Below are 21,739 nucleotides of genomic sequence, written 5' to 3' on the forward strand. Positions count from 1 at the left end.
ATGCATTTTAATTTATGAAGGTGATATGGCATGTTTATCATATCTCCATAATTATAAAAATAGAAAATTAGCTAATGTCTGAGAAACTTTTTCTTAAGTAACAATGAATTTATTATACATTTCACAGACATGGGCCTGAGTATAGAGCCTGTTTGTACTAGATGCTCCCCTGCTGGCCTGAAAGCAGGCAAGAACCAAACCAGTTTCCTCTCTCTTCTCCTTCCCCAAATAATTTTGCTTTGGGGGCCACACAGAGAAAACCTGGAAGTCAGCTGTTAAGGGGAGGCTGAATGGGTGGAATGATGGGCCCAGCGCCCCAGTGCAGTTCTCAATTTTACGTTTTACATAATCTATTGAATTTCTGTACAATATATTCTTTGAAGAAAAAGAATGGTTCTTAAAAAAATTTTTAAATTTGGAAACCGCATTAGATGATTCCTTTCCAAATGCTACTATGAGTTCATAACAATCTATCCATTTACACTAGGCTGTGATCCAAAAATGGGTACATTTGGATAATTTGAAATTAATAAAATGAGTAACAATGTCAGTTCCGATGTTGGTCCCTCTGACCTCAAATGCATGACAACATAAGGGCTAGATACGCCCTCATAATTATCAGCTGATATTAATGAGGTAGTTATAGTAATAAGTATATAATCATGGCCCCGATCACATAAGATCAGGGTATAAATAAGATACCCTATGTATATTGTTATATGTCATAAAACAACGTCTAGATAGTTCATAAAGAGCTTTAACAATTGATGTTAATGAACTAAATAGAATTTGTGGAATTTCATAAGTACCCTCGTGTTGGAATATTCATGTGTCTTGCAGACTTAACGACCTCCTCAAACTTCTCCATACTTTCTTCAATAGCACAGTTAATATTCTTCTTGCTAAAGGGTTCAGAGGCAGCACCAAAAACGGAGATCTCAGTGGCTCCTGCAGCAACCTGAAAAATACAAATCAAAGGCCAAAGCTAGTAATTCCAAAAACATAAACAAGAGCAGCAGAAGCAATGTTAACTACTCTATAAAGGGATACTTGAATTCTTTAACATTCTCCTTAAAATTTAAAATTAGATTTCTCTCAACTTGCTGCATACACCCTTTTGAAATGTAAAAATATTTTATGATAGCACAATAATTCCACAAACTACAACACTTATAAATCACAGAATATACAATGATGATGTTCCAATTTAATCTTGCCTTTCCTAAAAGTTATCCTCAGCAATATTTTAACCTTAATTATGGAAAATACTAGCACCCCAATGAAACCTCTTGATATCGATGGAAAACTTTATTTTTACCCAATTATTAAAATTGAGGCTAGTAAATGCTTTGTTTTTCTTCTCTTCTTACCATCCAACAGAAAAATATTTTTCCAAGTCATCATTTAGATTTTGCTCCAAATTTTCTCCCTATGTCTTAACCTCACTTCCACTGTTTCATACCTTGACTGTGACAACCAAACTATTGCATGTCTTAAGACCTTAATCCTCTTGCCAGTCTTCAAATCCAAAATGTCGACCTAATCAATTCTCCCTTTTGCCCTTTGGCCATCTTCTCTCCTCCCTCCAGGCTTCCCAGTGCTTGTTTTCAACGTCAAGCCTCCTAGTTTTCCAGCTGGATTTTTAAGACTTTCTATTAATATATCTCTAGCACTGTACCTAGATTCCCCTTTCTCTCTGATACCCTATTAATACATTAAGAAAAAAAATTCTGTCATCTCTCCTCCAACATTTAAAAAAAAAATACTGGTTTCCACTTTTCCATCCAAAATAAATTTTAACCTTTAAAATTAAAATTCTGTGGATAAACAAGTTCCTACTGTATAGCACAGGGAGCTATATTCAGTATCTTATGATAAACCATAATGGAAAAGAATATTAAAAAAGAACATATATATATATATATATATGTAACTGAATCACTTGGCTGTACAGCAGAAATGAACACATTGTAAATCAACTATACTTCACTTTAAAAATTTTTTTTTAATTTAACTAAATTAAAGTACTATTTATTGAACACCTACTATGTGCTGGTGTTGTATTTTGCATGCCCTATTTCTAATCCACAAACAATCTTGTAAATGAAGTATTATTATGGCGATTTTACAGATAAGAAAACTGCGGCTCAAAGAGGCTAAAACACTAATAGGAGGTCCCAAGGCTAGTAAAAGTTCTGGGGCCATGTTTCAAACACAGGCTTGCCTGACTCCCAAGCCAAGGTTTCTCCTATTACTTTCTAAGCTACCCTGAGGGTATACTCTCATATCTTTCTCAAGGTGGTTACATTCCCAACTTCTTTAGGACCGGATGACAGCAATATTTATAATTTCTTAAAAGGCCTCTGTCTTTCTTTACAATGTGAAAAAATTTGTATTAATTCAAATAAAAGAAAAGTGGTTTCACAAGATACACTAACAGGTGATACGCCAACTAGCACCCACAATTTCAACTTCATGCAACCCAGTCACAAATACAAAAGTGAAAAATATCCATTAACACCAAAAATAGCTGTTGCTCAACTTTTACAATAAAGCCATGTAAGCATAACACCTCAAGCTTTTACTTAAAACTACACTGATTCTTCTAGTATGTGTAATTACGAAAGCTTCTTGGCATATAAATTCCCAAGGCACATAGGATTGGAAGAAACAAACCGGAAGACAAATAAGGGAAGTTGGTAGAGGCAATTCCAAAGACAGTGATTAGCTCCATGTAGAGGGCGGGAACAACAGCAACCTCAGAAAAAGTGACAAAAATAATTATCCACTACAATAATATTAATAATTATAATATCGTATTGGGAAATCTTTGTTATATTTTGTATTCCTTGTTTAAGTGGGGAGCACAAAATATACTTTCAAAAGAATTTCATCAAAATGGTAATTGTGTTTCTGTGTTTTAATTCTTGAATGGTTAGACTGGAAGAGCCATTACGTGGAGCATTTTAGTCCCAACAATGCCACAAGGTCACTGATCTCCATGTACCTGCATTACGGGTATTAGTGATAGTGTTTATGCAGGATAACAAGGGAGTCACATATCACACCAATTTAACTTTGAAAAGATCTTTACAACAAGAAGCTTATCAGTTTTAGAAAAATTAGTAGCACACTTACAGCACGGTGGAAACCCTGAAGATTAGGAGTAAGGACAGGATATCGAATTCCTGGATATTGACGAATGCCCTTCATCACTTCAGTGTGATCTGCCATCTTAAATACATAATAGTTATATAGAGATATGGGACTTGGAATATTCTATCAAGCATGTTTTTAGTTTTTCAGGAGGTTATAATAATACAAGCAATTATATTCTATCAATTCATGTTTGAAATAGCAAAACCATGCCAGATAAGTAGTTCTCAATGTCATAAATACATAATAACTAGATCTGGGTGTAACGTCCTCACATAACAGGATCTGGTTAAGTGACTGATTACAGACAGTCAGGAATTCTGAACTCTGGTGTTTTCCCTTGACTGATCTCTATTCTCCTCCTTTCATTTTATGGTCAAGACTCCAATACCCCTGATAGTGGGAAGAGTTTGAAAGGCCATAGGCTGTACATTTACCTTCCACATGAAAATTTTACGTCCAAATAATTTTTAACATATGAAATTTTACAATATTTAGTAAAGCATAAATTACACATGTCCATTAGAAGAATTTAACAAGGCTGAGACCCTAGTATATTATTGGTTTTAGTTAGTAACAGTCATAATGCTTTACGTAGTTCTATCCTTGAGTTACTATTTGTTCTTATAATGTGAACATATAAATACAATGGAGCACATAGCAGGAAACTCATCCTACAAAAACTTTATTTTGTATATTTTCTATGAATCTATTTAAAAAAAGCCAAATTTGAATTAAAATATCAAATTTACCAGTTTGCTATAAAGTCTATAATTTAGCCTCCTAGAGCAATAACTTATGATCAAATCCCATAATCATCACATAGAGAAATTACCATTGACATAACCATGAGCTTTGCATATTGAAGAATAATAAATTATGGCATGAACAATAAATATAAGGAATAATATATAAACAATGAAAAGTATACACAATGAACATGGAGAAAGCTGTAAAAACACACACCAAACCAAACTTTGTATCTTCAGTATGGGAATGGTTGAGGGAAGACTTGTTTTTTCTCTATATACCTTGACTTGTTAAAATAAGCATGTATTGTTTTTAATTTAAAAGGAAATAAAAGTAAATTAGAGTATAAATGCTTTTATTAGCATAGCTACACATTTTTTTTAAAATGTGAAATGTTACAATATTTACTCTTACTGGTCCATTGGTCTTATTGACTCTGAGTTAAATGCCAGTAGAATTCAATTTAATACTTTCAATGATTATTATTTGGAATAATTAAATGAATTTTTAAATACATTTTAAATTTAAAATTAAATACTTAAGATGCAAAAAAGCACTTCCCACTGACTGCCATCATGCCTTGTTGACACTTAAGCTTTCATGTTTCATTCAATCCAAACACATTTAATTTTGTCTAAAATGTGATTCTTGTTCACTTATTTCTTAGAGATCAACAGCCACCATTGCCCACCCCATAGCTGCATCCTTCACAAAGACCATCCACCACAGACATCTACAATGCATAAAAGCCAAAGCTTATTTTATTCTAAGCCTATTTTACTTTAACCCAGAGGTTTATTGAACATTAACTGTGTCCAAAGCCCTATGCTAGGCCCTGTGGGAAATATAAACACTGGAAAGTAACGTCCTTGCACTGAGTAATTTGCAATATAGTTGGGGAGATCAAAGAGATGCACTAGGAAAGTTAACAATTCAAAAAAATATACTGGTTGTGAACAAGAGCACAGTTTATAAGAGTTCAGCATGGGGAAAGGTTGGCAGGGCCTATACTAATCTAGGAAAGTTTAAAAGAGTATATGGGATAAGAACTACAGTCCCTAATATGACATAATGACAATTTTTTTAAATGGCCACAGCAGTATTTCCAATCCCACGTGTTCTTCCAAAACCTCACCGATCTCCATGAAGAAATGGATGCTATTTATCATCCACTTGAACCTAGGCAGGCTTGTGATTGCTCCAACCAATAGAGCATAGCAAAAATAATGCCACGTGAATTATGAGGCTAGCTTGTGAAAAAGGATAGAGCTTCTATATGGCTTTCTCCTTGGGGGAAGCCACTATGGGAAAGTCAGCTGATCTGCTCTGAGAAAAACTAGCTCCTGCAGAGCAGCCACAGGAAGAGGCCCACATGGAGAGCCCCATGTGAAGAGGAGGTGAGCCCCCGGCCAACAGTCAACACTAATCCTAATCCTAACCTTAACCCTAACCGTAACCCTAACCCTAACCCTTAAACTTGTGATTGAAGGAGCTCCAGATGATTCAGCCTGAGGCCCCAGACTTTGTGTACCAGAGACAACTTTGCTCCTGTACCCTGTTCAAATTCTGACCCTAAGATTTGATGAGCATGGAAAATGTTTATTGACACCACTAAATTCTCAGATAGGGCTTCCCTGGTGGAGTAGTGGTTGAGAATCTGCCTGCCAATGCAGGGGACACGGGCTCGAGCCCTGGTCTGGGAAGATCCCACATGCCACGGAGCAGCTGGGCCCGTGAGCCACGACTACTGAGCCTGCGCGTCTGGAGCCTGTGCTCCGCAACAAGAGAGGCCGCGACAGTGAGAGGCCTGCGCACCGCGTTGAAAAGTGGCCCCCACTTGCCGCAACTGGAGAAAGCCCTCGCACAGAAACGAAGACCCAACACAGCCAAAAATAAATAAATAAATAAATAATTTTATAAAAAATTCTCAGATAATTCATTACAAAGCCATAAAGGCTGAAACACTGAAAAATCAATAGGGTTGGAAAAGAGGAAGAGGTGGGTGTAGCAGTAGGAATACACTATCCGGCTAGAAAAGATTATTGGCAAACAATCAAGAAATAGATTATAAATTAAGACAGGGGACCACACACTGTGATGTGTCTTGAGTTAGGTTCACATTATTCTAAAAATTCAGGATTTATTGTGAAGACAATAGAAAGCCATGAAGAGTGGGTGCTGAATTAGCAAGGGAAGACTGGGATAGACGCAATATTTTAGAAAGATTAACTTGGGAGAGGCGCAGAGGGCAGTCAAGAGAAAAGAGAGGCAATTCTCAGGTAATGGTGAGGATGCAGCTTGTGACAAGTTCCACTGCAGAGAAATGGCACTGGGAATGGAACTACCAGAGAAAAATTAATAGGACACAGTGGCTGGTAGTATAAGGAAGGTGACTTTACTCAAAAATGTAATCCTCACTCTTTTATAACTTCTTTTTAAAATAGTTAACATTTGTGCAGATTTCAACACAGTTCTTGATTATATATCCACGAATTTAGCCTTTGTGTCTGAGGCTAGAGTGTGAGCGCTGTCTCTCTCTGTCTCTCTGTGTCTCTCTCTCTCACACACATGTACATGCAAACATGCACTCACAAATTATCATAAAAAATTTAGAGCACTTATTCCTAATTTCAATCAGAAAGACAAGTAAAGTTACTGCTAGTTTTAGGACATTGTAATGAAATCTAAAACACTCTTACTAGAGAATAATGTTCATTGATATTACTAATACTTATGTCTAACTAAACACAGTATGTTTATTTATGAGACACATTTACATTAACATGACAACAGAAATCAATAAAGAGTGCTTCTCAAATCAATATGCAGTTAGAGAATAAGGTATGGCAGTGCATCACAGCATGAAGGAGACAAGACAAATTTTAATCTTCAAGAAATATAGGTCATATTAACCTGTAAGTGATTATTTTACTCTATATGTAGTTTAACAAAAATCTTGAATCATTATGTAGAAATTTATGTAATTAAACTGTGACTTAATAGATATTTCAGTCAGCAGAACTAGAAAATAAGCAGAGATGACAGTAACCAAATTCCCAGGTCATGAAAGCTAAACTTTGATAATCATTGAAGATATCTTAATGAAATTATGATAAATACATTAATTAGAATCCAACAAATCAGAACATTTCCCTTTTTAAAAACAGCCACACTATAATGAGGTAATTTAAGACATAATAGTATTCTGTCTAAATTTGGTCAATAAAGACAATTATGTAAAGAGCTTTAGGAAATCATGATAGGATATAATTTTATTACAGTGAATAAAATAGAGCAGGTTTCAATTAAAGGTATAAAATCCTTGCTTTACTTTATTTTTTTACTCAAAGAGTTTATATTATACTTCAATCTTGATGTTATTTTAATGTCTAAAGTTTAACTATTAGTCAAATAATAATAGCACTATTCCTTTACAGTACTATTTTGACATCTTAACAAAATCTTTCTACATCTGGTTTGAATTAACATATTTTTAAGATTTTGCTGTAACTTTTCATTTAAGATCATAAAAATTCCCATTATTTGGTTAGTAACAGGATTTGCCATCATCTGGTCACGGTGTGTGAATGGCCATACCTACCTAGCCAATCAAACAGGCTATACCATGGTGAATCAATTGTTCTAGGTATCCAAATTTTGATATGGATTCAAATAGTCACAATAATTGTGCAACAATTTGCAAGCATCTTAAAGATATGCAAAGCATCACAAAAATTAGAATGTAATTTTTAGAGCTTTTATTTAGAGCTTTTATTTTACTTGCTACTAACTCTATCATGGGGTGATTATATTTGGACATGCCACATTACACATATTTAGACATTTTACTAATACTTTGTCATTATCTGAATACAATAATCTCTCCTAAATATTTATGCTTTCAATGTGTTCTCCAGACAACAGCAATGGCTAAAATATAGTTTAAGCATTGTTTTTTTTTTTTTTTTTTTTAAACATCTTTATTGAAGTATAATTGCTTTACAATGGTGTGCTAGCTTCTGCTTTACAACAAAGTGAATCAGTTACACATATACATATGTTGCCATATCTCTTCCCTCTTGCATCTCCCTCCCTCCCACCCTCCCTATCCCACCCCTCTAGGTGGTCACAAAGCACCGAGCTGATCTCCCTGTGCTATGCGGCTGCTTCCCACTAGTTATCTATTTTACATTTGGTAGTGTATATATGTCCATGACACTCTCTCACCCTATCACATCTCACCCCTCCCCCTCCCCATAACCTCAAGTCCATTCTCTAGTAGGTCTGTGTCTTTATTCCCATCTTGCCACTAGGTTCTTCATGACCTCTTTTTTTTTTTTTTCCCTTAGATTCCATATATATGTGTTAGCATACTGTATTTGTTTTTCTCTTTCTGACTTACTTCACTCTGTATGACAGACTCTAACTCCATCCACCTCATTACAAACACCTCCATTTCATTTCTTTTTATGGCTGAGTAATATTCCATTGTATATATGTACCACATCTTCTTTATCCATTCATCCGATGATGGACACCTAGGTTGCTTCCATGTCCTGGCTATTGTAAACAGAGCTGCAATGAATATTTTGGTACATGACTCTTTCTGGATTATGGTTTTCTCAGGGTATATGCCCAGTAGTGGGATTGCTGGGTCGTATGGTAGTTCTATTTTTAGTTTTTTAAGGAACCTCCATACTGTTCTCCATAGTGGCTGTATCAATTTACATTCCCACCAACAGTGCAAGAGTGTTCCCTTTTCTCCACACCCTCTCCAGCATTTATTGTTTCTAGATTTTTTGATGATGGCCATTCTGACCGGTGTGAGATGATACCTCATTGTAGTTTTGATTTGCATTTCTCTGATGATTAATGATGTTGAGCATTCTTTCATGTGTCTGTTGGCAATCTGTATCTCTTCCTTGGAGAAATGTCTATTTAGGTCTTCTGCCCATTTTTGGATTGGGTTGTTTGTTTTTTTGTTATTGAGCTGCATGAGCTGCTTGTAAATCTTGGAGATTAATCCTTTGTCCGTTGCTTCATTTGCAAATATTTTCTCCCATTCTGAGGGTTGTCTTTTGGTCTTGTTTATGGTTTCCTTTGCTGTGCAAAAGCTTTTAAGTTTCATTAGGTCCCATTTGTTTATTTGTGTTTTTATTTCCATTTCTCTAGGACCTGGGTCAAAAAGGATCTTGCTGTGACTTATGTCATACAGTGTTCTGCCTATGTTTTCCTCTAAGAGTTTGATAGTGTCTGGCCTTACACTTAGGTCTTTAATCCATTTTGAGTTTATTTTTGTGTATGGTGTTAGGGAGTGTTCTAATTTCATACTTTTACATGTACCTGTCCAATTTTCCCAGCACCACTTATTGAAGAGGCTGTCTTTTCTCCACTGTATATGCTTGCCTCCTTTATCAAAGATAAGGTGACCATATGTGCGTGGGCTTATCTCTGGGCTTTCTATCCTGTTCCATTGATCTATATTTCTGTTTTTGTGCCAGTACCAAACTGTCTTGATTACTGTAGCTTTGTAATATAGTCTGAAGTCAGGGAGCCTGATTCCTCCAGCTCCATTTTTCGTTCTCAAGATTGCTTTGGCTATTCGGGGTCTTTTGTGTTTCCATACAAATTGTGAAATTTTTTGTTCTAGTTCTGTGAAAAATGCCAGTGGTAGTTTGATAGGGATTGCATTGAATCTGTAGATTGCTTTGGGTAGCAGAGTCATTTTCACAATGTTTATTCTTCCAATCCAAGAACATGGTATATCTCTCCATCTATTTGTATCATCTTTAATTTCTTTCATCAGTGTCCTATAATTTTCTGCATACAGGTCTTTTGTCTCCTTAGGTAGGTTTATTCCTAGGTATTTTATTCTTTTTGTTGCAATGGTAAACGGGAGTGTTTTCTTAATTTCACTTTCAGATTTTTCATCATTAGTATACAGGAATGCAAGAGATTTCTGTGCATTAATTTTGTATCCTGCTACTTTACCAAATTCATTGATTAGCTCTAGTAGTTTTCTGGTAGCATCTTTTGGATTCTCTATGTATAGTATCATGTCATCTGCAAACAGTGACAGCTTTACTTCTTCTTTTCCGATTTGGATTCCTTTTATTTCTTTTTCGTCTCTGATTGCTGTGGCTAACACTTCCAAAACTATGTTGAATAATAGTGGTGAGAGTGGGCAACCTTGTCTTGTTCCTGATCTTAGTGGAAATGGTTTCAGTTTTTCACCATTGAGGACAATGTTGGCTGTGGGTTTGTCATATACGGCCTTTATTATGTTGAGGAAAGTTCCCTCTATGCCTACTTTCTGCAGGACTTTTATCATAAATGGGTGTTGAATTTTGTCGAAAGCTTTCTCTGCATCTATTGAGATGATCATATGGTTTTTCTCCTTCAATTTGTTAATATGATGTATCACGTTGATTGATTTGCGTATATTGAAGAATCCTTGCATTCCTGGAATAAACCCCACTTGATCATGGTGTATGATCCTTTTAATGTGCTGTTGGATTCTGTTTGCTAGTATTTTGTTGAGGATTTTTGCATCTATGTTCATCAGTGATATTGGCCTGTAGTTTTCTTTCTTTGTGACATCTTTGCCTGGTTTTGGTATCAGGGTGATGGTGGCCTCGTAGAATGAGTTGGGGAGTGTTCCTCCCTCTGCTATATTTTGGAAGAGTTTGAGAAGGATAGGTGTTAGCTCTTCTCTAAATGTTTGATAGAATTCGCCTGTGAAGCCATCTGGTCCTGGGCTTTTGTGTGTTGGAAGATTTTTAATCACAGTTTCAATTTCAGTGCTTGTGATTGGTCTGTTCATATTTTCTATTTCTTCCTGGTTCAGTCTCGGCAGGTTGTGCATTTCTAAGAATCTGTCCATTTCTTCCAGGTTGTCCATTTTATTAGCATAGAGTTGCTTGTAGTAATCTCTTATGATCGTTTGTATTTCTGCAGTGTCAGTGGTTACTTCTCCTTTTTCATTTCTAATTCTATTAATTTGAGTCTTCTCCTTTTTTCTCTTGATGAGTCTGGCTAATGGTTTATCAATTTTGTTTATCTTCTCAAAGAAACAGCTTTTAGTTTCATTGATTTTTGCTATTGTTTCCTTCATTTCTTTTTCATTTATTTCTGATCTGATCTTTATGATTTCTTTCCTTCTGCTAGCTTTGGGGTTTTTTTGTTCTTCTTTCTCTAATTGCTTTAGGTGCAAGGTTAGGTTGTTTATTCGAGATGTTTCCTGTTTCTTGATGTAGGCTTGTATTGCTATAAACTTCCCTCTTAGAACTGCTTTTGCTGCATCCCATAGGTTTTGGATCGTCGTGTCTCCATTGTCATTTGTTTCTAGGTATTTTTTGATTTCCCCTTTGATTTCTTCAGTGATCACTTCGTTATTAAGTAGTGTATTGTGTAGCCTCCATGTGTTTGTATTTTTTACAGATCTTTTCCTGGAATTGATATCTAGTCTCATAGCGTTGTGGTCGGAAAAGATACTTGATACGATTTCAATTTTTTTAAATTTACCAAGGCTTGATTTGTGACCCAAGATATGATCTATCCTGGAGAATGTTCCATGAGCACTTGAGAAAAATGTGTATTCTGTTGTTTTTGGGTGGAATGTCCTATAAATATCAATTAAGTCCATCTTGTTTAATGTATCATTTAAAGCTTGTGTTTCCTTATTTATTTTCATTTTGGATGATCTGTCCATTGGTGAAAGTGGGGTGTTAAAGTCCCCTACTATGATTGTGTTACTGTCGATTTCCCCTTTTATGGCTGTTAGTATTTGCCTTATGTATTGAGGTGCTCCTATGTTGGGTGCATAAATATTTACAATTGTTATACCTTCCTCTTGGATCGATCCCTTGATCATTAGATAGTGTCCGTCTTTGTCTCTTGTAATTGTCTTTATTTTAAAGTCTATTTTGTCTGATATGAGAATTGCTACTCCAGCTTTCTTTTGATTTCCATTTGCATGGAATATCTTTTTCCATCCCCTCACTTTCAGTCTGTATGTGTCTCTAGGTCTGAAGTGGGTCTCTTGTAGACAGCATATATATGGGTCTTGTTTTTGTATCCATTCAGCCAGTCTGTGTCTTTTGGTGGGAGCATTTAATCCATTTACATTTAAGGTAATTATCGATACGTATGTTCCTATTCCCATTTTCTTAAATGTTTTGGGTTTGTTATTGTAGGTGTTTTCCTTCTCTTGTGTTTCTTGCCTAGAGAAGTTCCTTTAGCATTTGTTGTAAAGCTGGTTTGGTGGTGCTGAACTCTCTCAGCTTTTGCTTGTCTGTAAAGGTTTTAATTTCTCCATCAAATCTGAATGAGATCCTTGCTGGGTAGAGTAATCTTGGTTGTAGGTTTTTCTCCTTCATCACTTTAAGTATATCCTGCCACTCCCTTCTGGCTTGCAGCGTTTCTGCTGAAAGATCAGCTGTTAACCTTATGGGGATGCCCTTGTGTGTTATCTGTTGTTTTTCCCTTCCTGCTTTTAATATGTTTTCTTTATATTTAATTTTTGATAGTTTGATTAATATGTGTCTTGGTGTGTTTCTCCTTGGATTTATCCTGTATGGGACTCTCTGTGCTTCCAGGACTTGATTAACTATTTCCTTTCCCATATTAGGGAAGTTTTCAACTATAATCTCTTCAAATATTTTCTCAGTCCCTTTCTTTTTCTCTTCTTCTTCTGGGACCCCTATAATTCGAATGTTGGTGCATTTAATGTTGTCCCAGAGGTCTCTGAGACTGTCCTCAGTTCTTTTCATTCTTTTTTCTTTATTCTGCTCTGCAGTAGTTATTTCCACCATTTTATCTTCCAGGTCACTTATCCGTTCTTCTGCCTCAGTTATTCTGCTATTGATCCCATCTAGAGTATTTTTAATTTCATTTATTGTGCTTGTCATCGTTTCTTGGTCCCTCTTTAGTTCTTCTACGTCCTTGTTAAATGTTTCTTGCATTTTGTCTATTCTATTTCCAAGACTTTGGATCATCCTTACTATCATTATTCTGAATTCTTTTTCAGGTAGACTACCTATTTCCTCTTCATTTGTTAGGTCTGGTGTGTTTTGACCCTGCTCCTTCATCTGCTGTGTGTTTTTCTGTCTTCTCATTTTGCTTATCTTACTGTGTTTGGGGTCTCCTTTTCACAGGCTGCAGGTTCGTAGTTCCCGTTGTTTTTGGTATCTGTCCCCAGTGGCTAAGGTTGGTTCAGTGGGTTTTGTAGGTTTCCTGGTGGAGGGAACTAGTGCCTGTGTTCTGGTGGATGAGGCTGGATGTTGTCTTTCTGGTGGGCTCGTCCACGTCTGGTGGTGTGTTTTGGGGTGTCTGTGGCCTTATTATGATTTTAGGCAGCCTCTCTGTTAATGGATGGGGCTGTGTTCCTGTCTTGCTAGTTGTTTGGCATAGGGTGTCCAGCACTGTAGCTTGCTGGTCGTTGAGTGAAGCTGGGTCTTGATGTTGAGATGGAGATCTGTGAGAGATTTTCGCCGTTTGGTATTACGTGGAGCTGGGAGGTCTCTTGTGGACCAGTGTCCTGAAGTTGGCTCTCCCACCTCAGAGGCACAGCCCTGATGCCTGGCTGGAGCACCAAGAGCCTTTCATCCACACGGCTCAGAATAAAAGGGAGAAAAAATGGAAAGAAAGAAAAAAAGAGGATAAAATAAAATAAAATAAAGCAATTATAATAAAAAATAAGAAAAAAAATTATTAAGAGTAAATTTATTAAGAAAAAAAAATTTTTTTAATTTTTAAAAATAGATTTATTAATTTTTTATACTAAAAATAAGAAAAAAATTATTTAGAAAAAATTTATTAAGAAAAAAAATTTTTTAATTTTTTAAAATAAAAAATATGAAAAAACTTATTAAAACTTTTTTTAAAAATAGAAAATAAGGAAAAAATTATTAAGAAAACATTTATTAGGGAAAAAAAAAATTTTTTAAGCCAAAAAAAAAAAAAAACGGACGGACCTAACCCTAGGACTAACGGTGAGAGCAAAGCTATACAGACAAAATCTCACCCAGAAGCATACACATCTACACTCACAAAAAAAAGGAAAAGGGGAAAAGTTAATATATCCTGCTCCCAAAGACCATCTCCTAAATTTGGGATGATTCGTTGTCTATTCAGGTATTCAACAGATGCAGGCACATCAAGTTGTTTGTGGAGCTTTAATCCGCTGCTTCTGAGGCTGCTGGGAGAGATTTCCCTTTCTCTTCTTTGTTCGTACAGCTCCCGGGGTTCAGCTTTGGATTTGGACCCGCCTCTGCATGTAGGTCCCCTGAGGGCGTCTGTTCCCCGCCCAGACAGAACGGGGTTAAAGGAGCAGCTGATTCGGGGGCTCTGGCTCAGTCAGGCCGGGGGGAGGGAGCGGTACGGAGGAGGCGGGGCGAGCCTGCGGCGGCAGAAGCCGGCGTGACGTTGCAGCAGCCTGAAGCGCGCCGTGCGTTCTCCCAGGGAAGTTGTCCCCGGATTACGGGAGCCTGGCCGTGGCGGGCTGCACAGGCTTCCGGGAGGGGCGGTGTGGAGAATGACCTGTGCTCGCCCACAGGCTGTTTGGTGGCGGCAGCAGCAGCCTTAGCGTCTCATGCCCGTCTCTGGGGTCCGCGCTGATAGCCGCGGCTCGCGCCCGTCTCTGGAGTTCGTTTCAGTGGCGCTCTGAATCCCCTCTCCTTGCACGCCGCGAAACAAAGAGGCAAGAAAAAGTCTCCTGCCTCTTCGGCAGCTGCAGACTTTTTCTCGTGCACCCTCCCGGCTAGCTGTGGTGCGCTAGACCCTTCAGGCTGTGTTCACGCAGCCAACCCCAGTCCTCTCCCTGGGATCCGACCGAAGCCCGCGCCTCAGCTCCCAGCCCCCGCCCGCCCCGGCGGGTGAGCAGACAAGCCTCTCGGGCTGGTGAGTGCTGCTCGGCGCCGAGCCTCTGTGCGGGAATCTCTCCGTTTTTCCCTCTGCGTCCCTGTTGCTGTGGGATCCGCGCTGATAGCCGCGGCTCGCGCCCGTCTCTGGAGCTCGTTTAGGCGGCGCTCTGAATCCCCTCTCCTTGCGCGCCGCGAAACAAAGAGGCAAGAAAAATTCTCTTGCCTCTTCGGCATCTGCAGTCTTTTTCCCGGACTCCCTCCCGGCTAGCACCGAAGCCCGAGCCCCAGCTCCCAGGCCCCGCCCGCCCCGGCGGCTGAGCAGACAAGCCTCTCGGGCTGGTGAGTGCTGGTCGGCACCGCTCCTCTGTGCGGGAATCTCCGCTTTGCCCTCCGCACCAATGTGGCTGCGCTCTCCTCCGTGGCTCCGAAGCTTCCCCCCTCTGCTACCCGCAGTCTCTGCCCACGAAGGGGCTTCCTAGTGTGTGGAAACCTTTCCTCCTTCACAGCTCCCTCCCACTGGTGCAGGTCCCGTCCCTATTCTTTTGTCTCTGTTATTTCTTTTTTCTTTTGCCCTACCCAAGTACGTGGGGATTTTCTTGCCTTTTGGGAGGTCTGACGTCTTCTGCCAGCGTTCAGTGGGTGTTCTGTAGGAGCAGTTCCACGTGTAGATGTATTTCTCATGTATCTGTGGGGAGGAAGGTGATCTCCGCGTCTTACTCTTCCGCCATCTTGCCCCTCCCTGTTTCTGTCAGTTTAAGCATTGTTAAGTGCTCATTCGAATTCCCTGAGATTATTGGAATTTCAAAATAATGCATATGAGTATATATTTTACAAATAGACTATAAAATTTGTCATTGGTGGATATAAAAGCTAATTTTAAATTATAGTGAGACCTTCAAAATGGACTTTTTAAATGCCCTTCAATGTTTGAATATTGACTCATTTCAACATTTTATACACTTACAATATATCTAACATTTCGGCATTAAAAAATGAAGCAGAGGCAGTCCATATACATATAACACACAGGCTAGTGGTGGGAAATGTGTGTGTATGTGTGTGTGTGTACATACCAAAAATACAAAATAATACAAGTGCCATGTGATCTGAAGTTCTATGAAGCAGATAAGGAAGTATTTTTCTTTGCAACCTAAAGTAGAATAATGACAAATATTTAAGCTAACCCTTATCTAGGCCAAATGTAAATAACTCAGGGGCCTGTTTTTTAAAGGAGCAAAATATTCACAGAGTTTAATGGAGCAAGACTATTCATAAAGTATGATATTATTAAAAAATAGTCATAAAGCACAAGTATTCACATATTATATATGCAAATATAATTTCTATGATAAATTATACTCTAGTATACTATAAAAAGAAAGGGTTTAATAAACTTAAAACATAATTGTTTATTAAAATTCTTCAGATAATTATGGAGTGAGATATTCTATAGAAATTAATTTTTAAATTCATACTCTTCTTTCATTTTCAAGTCCAATGAAATGAAAAGTAAAAGTATCTATTACCCTTTACCTCTCTTCTGAGTAACAGTTGATAGAGAAAACAGAATATTCATTGAGTAAATTTTGTTCAGTTCCAACTGAATATATGTTGTGTGAGATGTTCATTTAGAATCTAATCACTGATGAACATTTTTTTTCCTTTTCCCAGAACAAGTATAATTACAAAGATATCACATTGTACAGGTCACTAAGTTCCAGAGGTGCATTTACTATAAATTTTTTATGTGAAAGTCTCACACACATGTATGACACATAAAACTTTTACCTTTATTATTTTAACTCAGTAAGAGTGAGTCAATAAGGAGAATGCAAACTTCCTGAGAGGAGTTGTGTTGTTTTGCATCACCACAGAAATTATTCAATACATCATGGTGGCTCTGGTGAGGCAACTGTGTTGTGTGATGGAGTAGAATTACTCAGAGTTGAAGTTAGCACTGTTTTTAAATGGCAAATGTGTTTAGAGTAGAATCTAAAATCCATGTAAGTAAAATCTAAAATCCATGTAATCTAAAATCCAGGTAAGATACTCCATCTTTACAGCAATATCTATAAAGTTGTATAACTTGACCACCTCTTTTACCATTGGATCTTGCAACCTAAATATAAAACTGCTTTGTCTCCTCTTCTCTCTGCCCTGGTCCAGTCAATATGACCAAGTCAAGCATCATCAATGGGCGAGCTTTACCCTCTTTTCCTTCCTTCCCTCTACTCACCTGCTAAAGCGCTCAAATTATTTCCCTCCCCTGCCATCTAACAAGAGTCCTTCTCCTGATTCTTTGCCATGATGTATGAAGGAGAAGGAGGAAGGTGAGAAGTGGTAGGAAAAAGAGAACAAGATAGCCAGAAAAATTTAAGTAATCTAGAGAGTCATGCTGTTGGAGAGGGACAGGATGGGTTTGGGAGTTTTGTTTTGGTGGCAAGATTATTTTACTGCTCTGGAGCAGTGAAGAAGTGTGAGAAGAGAAGACAAAAGGACAATTACACAAAGTGTTGCTCTAATCTAATCTATAGAGTGAGTCTCCTGTAATGGTCTTCAAGTAATGCACATAAAGATGGGAAGACCATTTAATTCATTTAGGTTGCCATATTATATTTCTTTTTTAAAAGTATTTTATTTTATATTGGAGTATAGTTGATTTACAATGTTGTGTTAGTTTCAGGTGTACAGCAAAGTGATTCAGTTATACATATACATATATCTATTCTTTTTCAAATCCTTTTCCCATTTAGGTTATTACAAAATATTGAGTATAGTTCCCTGTGCTATACAGTAGATCCTTGTTGATTATCTATTTTATATATAGTAGTGTGTATATGTTAATCCCAAACTCCTAATTTTCCTTATGTGTAAATCCAGGCACAGACTTTGCTACTTGGGAGAATTCACAATGCTGTGCTCTCCAAGAATATTGGTGTAAATATTCTCATATGTTTAATATCTATAAAATATATTATATAACATAAAATAGAGTACTCAACTGTACCTCCTATTAAAAGTGTCACTCTAGAGTTAAGCCAAGAGTCCTATGATATCTGGCACCAGAGGTATGTAAATATTTGAGGAAAAACAAGTTTCAAAATATACAGAGCCAGAAGCTAGTCTACAGAAAATTGTTCCAAACATCACATCTGTAAAACTGTAAGTGAATGAATCAGTTGGCATCAATGTCAAATTAAATGGAAGTCCTTTCTTATCAGAAATATATTCAATATACAGTATATACAATTATAAATAAAGTGTTCATATTTTTGCTTTTATTTTTTATGAAAATCACATAGAATAGAATATATATATCAAAATTCTTCACTGGGAAGGACAAAAAACTACAGTAATTCTTCTAAAACAATATATCTGTGTATAAGGTTACACATTACAAAGTATTAGATTGCATCTTAGCATGACATTACAAATAATGAATTATTAAACTGAAATACACCCTCCTAACCTCTCAATAATAATAATAAAAAAATCTTGATCAATGGTGCAAGAGAAAAGACAGTCTTTCTTAATGAGATATCATTCCTTCTTTTTTCAGCTAGTCAATTTATTTCATCCTCCAATATTCACAATATTCAACTCAAAAACTCCTCTTATAAGACATTCTCAACAACCAGCTTGATTTCCACATCTGTTTACCGCCATAGTTCTCTGTGTGTGTATATCTATCCATCTATCTATCTATCTATCTATAGTTACTCTTATTAAATTTTGTATAATTTATACTGATTAATGTATCCTTCTCCCTAACTAAATTATTAGCTCCTTGAAGACTTCACTCAAAAGGGACATTTAATAAACCTTGTCGAATTGAACTGAAATCTCTCCTCCTTGCCCTTTATTCTAGTTTGCATTCAATTTGAGTTCAATCCACTTTGAATCATGATTCTTTTTCTCCACTAATTCTAAGATTTTATTATTAGTAATGATGGTTATAATGATAAAAGCAAACATTTACTTTATGCCGGTCTACATGGCAGGTCTCTATGTGTTGAGTCCTTTATGTGCATTATCTCTTCAAACATTTTTAACCACCCAATGAGAGGGACAGTTTCTGTAGAAGAAGAAGTAGACAGAGATGGAAAGGATGAGGAGAATCACCCAGTGAGTGGGGGAGGGGAGACGGGACCCAGGTCTCTCTGACTGTAAAGCACACTCTCTAATTCCTCTTTGTTAAGTACATCCTCCATATTGTCTAAATATCTTCTCTCTCCTCATCTTAGTCATTGCTCAAGATTTTTTGCACCACAATATCAAGGGAAGAATTCCTAGAAAGATCCCACCCTCAGGCTGAACAGTTTTGAGAGTATGTGTTTTCATCAAACCCAGTGTCTCCCAAACTGGATTGATCATCAAAACTATTTGAGGTTCTTCTAAAAAAAAAAAAAAAAAAGATTCCTTGGGCTCATCAGTACAGATTCTATTCTGTTCAGCTGAAGGACCCAGGAATCTGTTGTTCCTAAAACTTCTCAGGAGATGTCAGACATCAACAAATCTGGGAATCATGGTTTCAGTCACAAAGGCCACCAGTTAGGCTGGAGGGAGGTCAAATCAATGCATCCAAGCCCACCCACACCTGCTTCAAGATGGGACACTTCATTTTATTTTTATTCAGAGATGAATCCAGGTTTTGTGGATCTGAAATTATTGCTATTTGGAAGGGAGCCTTTTAAAAAAAAAAACTCAAAAATCTCTAACTTTTGTAAATTTTACTGAAACACATGACCAGGTGAGCACATTGCTAGGGCCCCATCCAGGGTCTTGGGAGGAAACTATACAAATATTTTGTGGTAATTTTCCTGTCTGTATCGTATATTGAGGTTCTAAATAAAGTTTCATCCAGGGTGAAAAAAGTTCCATTGATTAAAAAAAATAATAACATTTCCGAGACTCCAAGCCTGTTTGAAATTTCCTACCTCGCTCTTAGTCATATCATCAAGATAGTTAGGAATCTGTCTGAAATAAAGATCCATGGTGTCTACAGTATTTCTTTTCCTTACCATTTGAGTTCAGTTTGGCATGTCTTATTCTTGGTATATCCATAATATTTCTGGGTATATTTATTTTTATAAAGTCTCTGCTAAATAAACCATCTTAAATTTTGCCAGGAAATAGATTTATCCTCATGGATCTATAACCTCACTAATACATTGTGCTGAATAATTTTTTTTTAAATATATTTGAAAGATTTTTTTTACCCCACCATCACCCAGGACAGCATTCAGATCTCTTCAAAATGAGCAGACAATATCAGAAGGTGTTTGCATACTATCTCCACTGGCTAGATGATATCTCACTTATAGTAATACTTTTCCTTATGCAGCAGGAAGGATGGATACAGGACGTGTCATTTCTTCAACACATGCCACAGATTACTATACAAATGTAAATAATGTGGTTTCAGAACCTATAACTCAAAACTCAATTTGAGCAGTAACTCCTCTTAAAGGTAACACATTCGTAAATTCAGCCATGAGAAAAAAAATGGAACTAAGCACCCTTCCTGACAGCCATAAGTGAAAACGCTCTACCCAGCCATGAATAGCTTAAAGCCTGGGTACTCTAACCCTGTCTCATTCACAGACTCTTTCCACAAACCCCATATATCTTAGCCTCAGTAGCACAGAGGAAATCTTGGTCTGCTTGAAGAAGTAAGACAGTTTTAATAAATCACAGTCTTACAATAATAAACACAGGAAATCTCTGGAAAATTGAACATCTAGTTTTTTTTTTTTTTTTTTTCTACCCAGTACCCTGTCTTGGCTGCCACTGCTAAAATGGTCTGACACCATACTCACAAAACTTCTTAAGTCCAGAAGCCTAAAAACTAATTTGGGCTGGTGTATAATTTCCTGTGCTTCCTTATTTAACATTACCTTTGTGTTCTAAGGGCCTCTGTACCGCCCTCTATGGGAAGGAATGCGCAGGCTTCTCAGGAGTGACCCAAGCAAGTAGCATACATGACCCACACTCTTTTACTGTGAAACCTGCAAGCCATTTTCATCATAATCTATTAATGTCTACAAATAATCATTTTTAAATTATAAAATAAACCCAATCTACCCAATGGATTTGTGGGTTATACACTGGGAGACCAATGTTCCAGACAGAGAAACCAGAGTCATCTTATTCAATAACATTTCCTGTTTCCTAAGGCAAACATAACAAATATGCATTAGTGATTCTTTGTTCGGGTCAATGCCTTTGGTGACCACCCTCCTGGTCGTCCCATGTCAAAACAATCATGTTCCCAACATGACTCTGAAGTAGGGGCAAGAAGTCTCAAAGCTCCCAGTATAATTTTCTTTCCATTCAACTGTGTTGCCTCTCATACATCATGCCTTTGTGTTTGTTAATAACACTGTCAACAGTGTTATTTCTCATGCATGGGAGCAGAAGTGACTTTTAAAATACTGTGTCTAATTGTATTCATTCTCGATGACTGTAAGTGGACTTTCCCCTCTATACTTACACTTCCTTCTGGAAGCCCCCCTGCCCACAGTGGAGAGCTGCGCTGGTGAGCAGAGGGGAAGCTTGGGAGGTTTGAGGCAGACCATCTCACTGGCAATAAGAGAGCACTGTAGCAAAAAAGTTCTTGTTATGCTGGCAAGCAATGCAGTCACAATAGCCTGTAAGATCTAACTGCAATGATTTGACATCGTATGGCTCTGAAGAGCTCTGTCTGGCTAAGCAGTACAGAAGACAAAACTTGAAAAGCCTGGACAGACAACCTCTTAAAGATAAACTGTTTAACATATTTGGATTCCTAGGTTCTATTTTATGACAGTTCATTTACAGATATTCAAGTGATTTTATAACCCCATTATATGAGTCAATTTTTTTTTTAGTGATTTCATTCCCATTACCCATTTTAACTTTACAATTGGATCATTATACAGATATTGCTATCAACCACACATTATTCAATTTTTGAGTCCAAAAAAGAATTC

General features: G+C 37.1%; 1 protein-coding gene across 3 annotated transcripts in view; it reads right to left on the minus strand.

Moving 5' to 3' along the window:
* HMGCLL1 (3-hydroxy-3-methylglutaryl-CoA lyase like 1) overlaps window positions 1-21,739 on the minus strand; it is a 147,740-nt gene that overhangs the window by 77,457 nt on the left and 48,544 nt on the right. The window contains exons 4-5 of one of the 3 annotated variants that reach the window (XM_061195179.1): window positions 3,139-3,234; window positions 810-958 (exon numbers count right to left, since the gene is read on the minus strand). The exons of 1 other annotated variant lie outside the window; for it this stretch is intronic. In XM_061195179.1, coding sequence (XP_061051162.1) covers window positions 810-958; window positions 3,139-3,234 — 245 coding nt within the window. The remainder of the gene's footprint in view (window positions 1-809; window positions 959-3,138; window positions 3,235-21,739) is intronic. One more of the 3 variants, XM_061195180.1, reaches the window with a different exon arrangement.

This window comes from Eubalaena glacialis, chromosome 7 (genome assembly GCF_028564815.1).
Source record: "Eubalaena glacialis isolate mEubGla1 chromosome 7, mEubGla1.1.hap2.+ XY, whole genome shotgun sequence".
In the NCBI taxonomy this organism is placed as follows: domain Eukaryota; kingdom Metazoa; phylum Chordata; class Mammalia; order Artiodactyla; family Balaenidae; genus Eubalaena; species Eubalaena glacialis.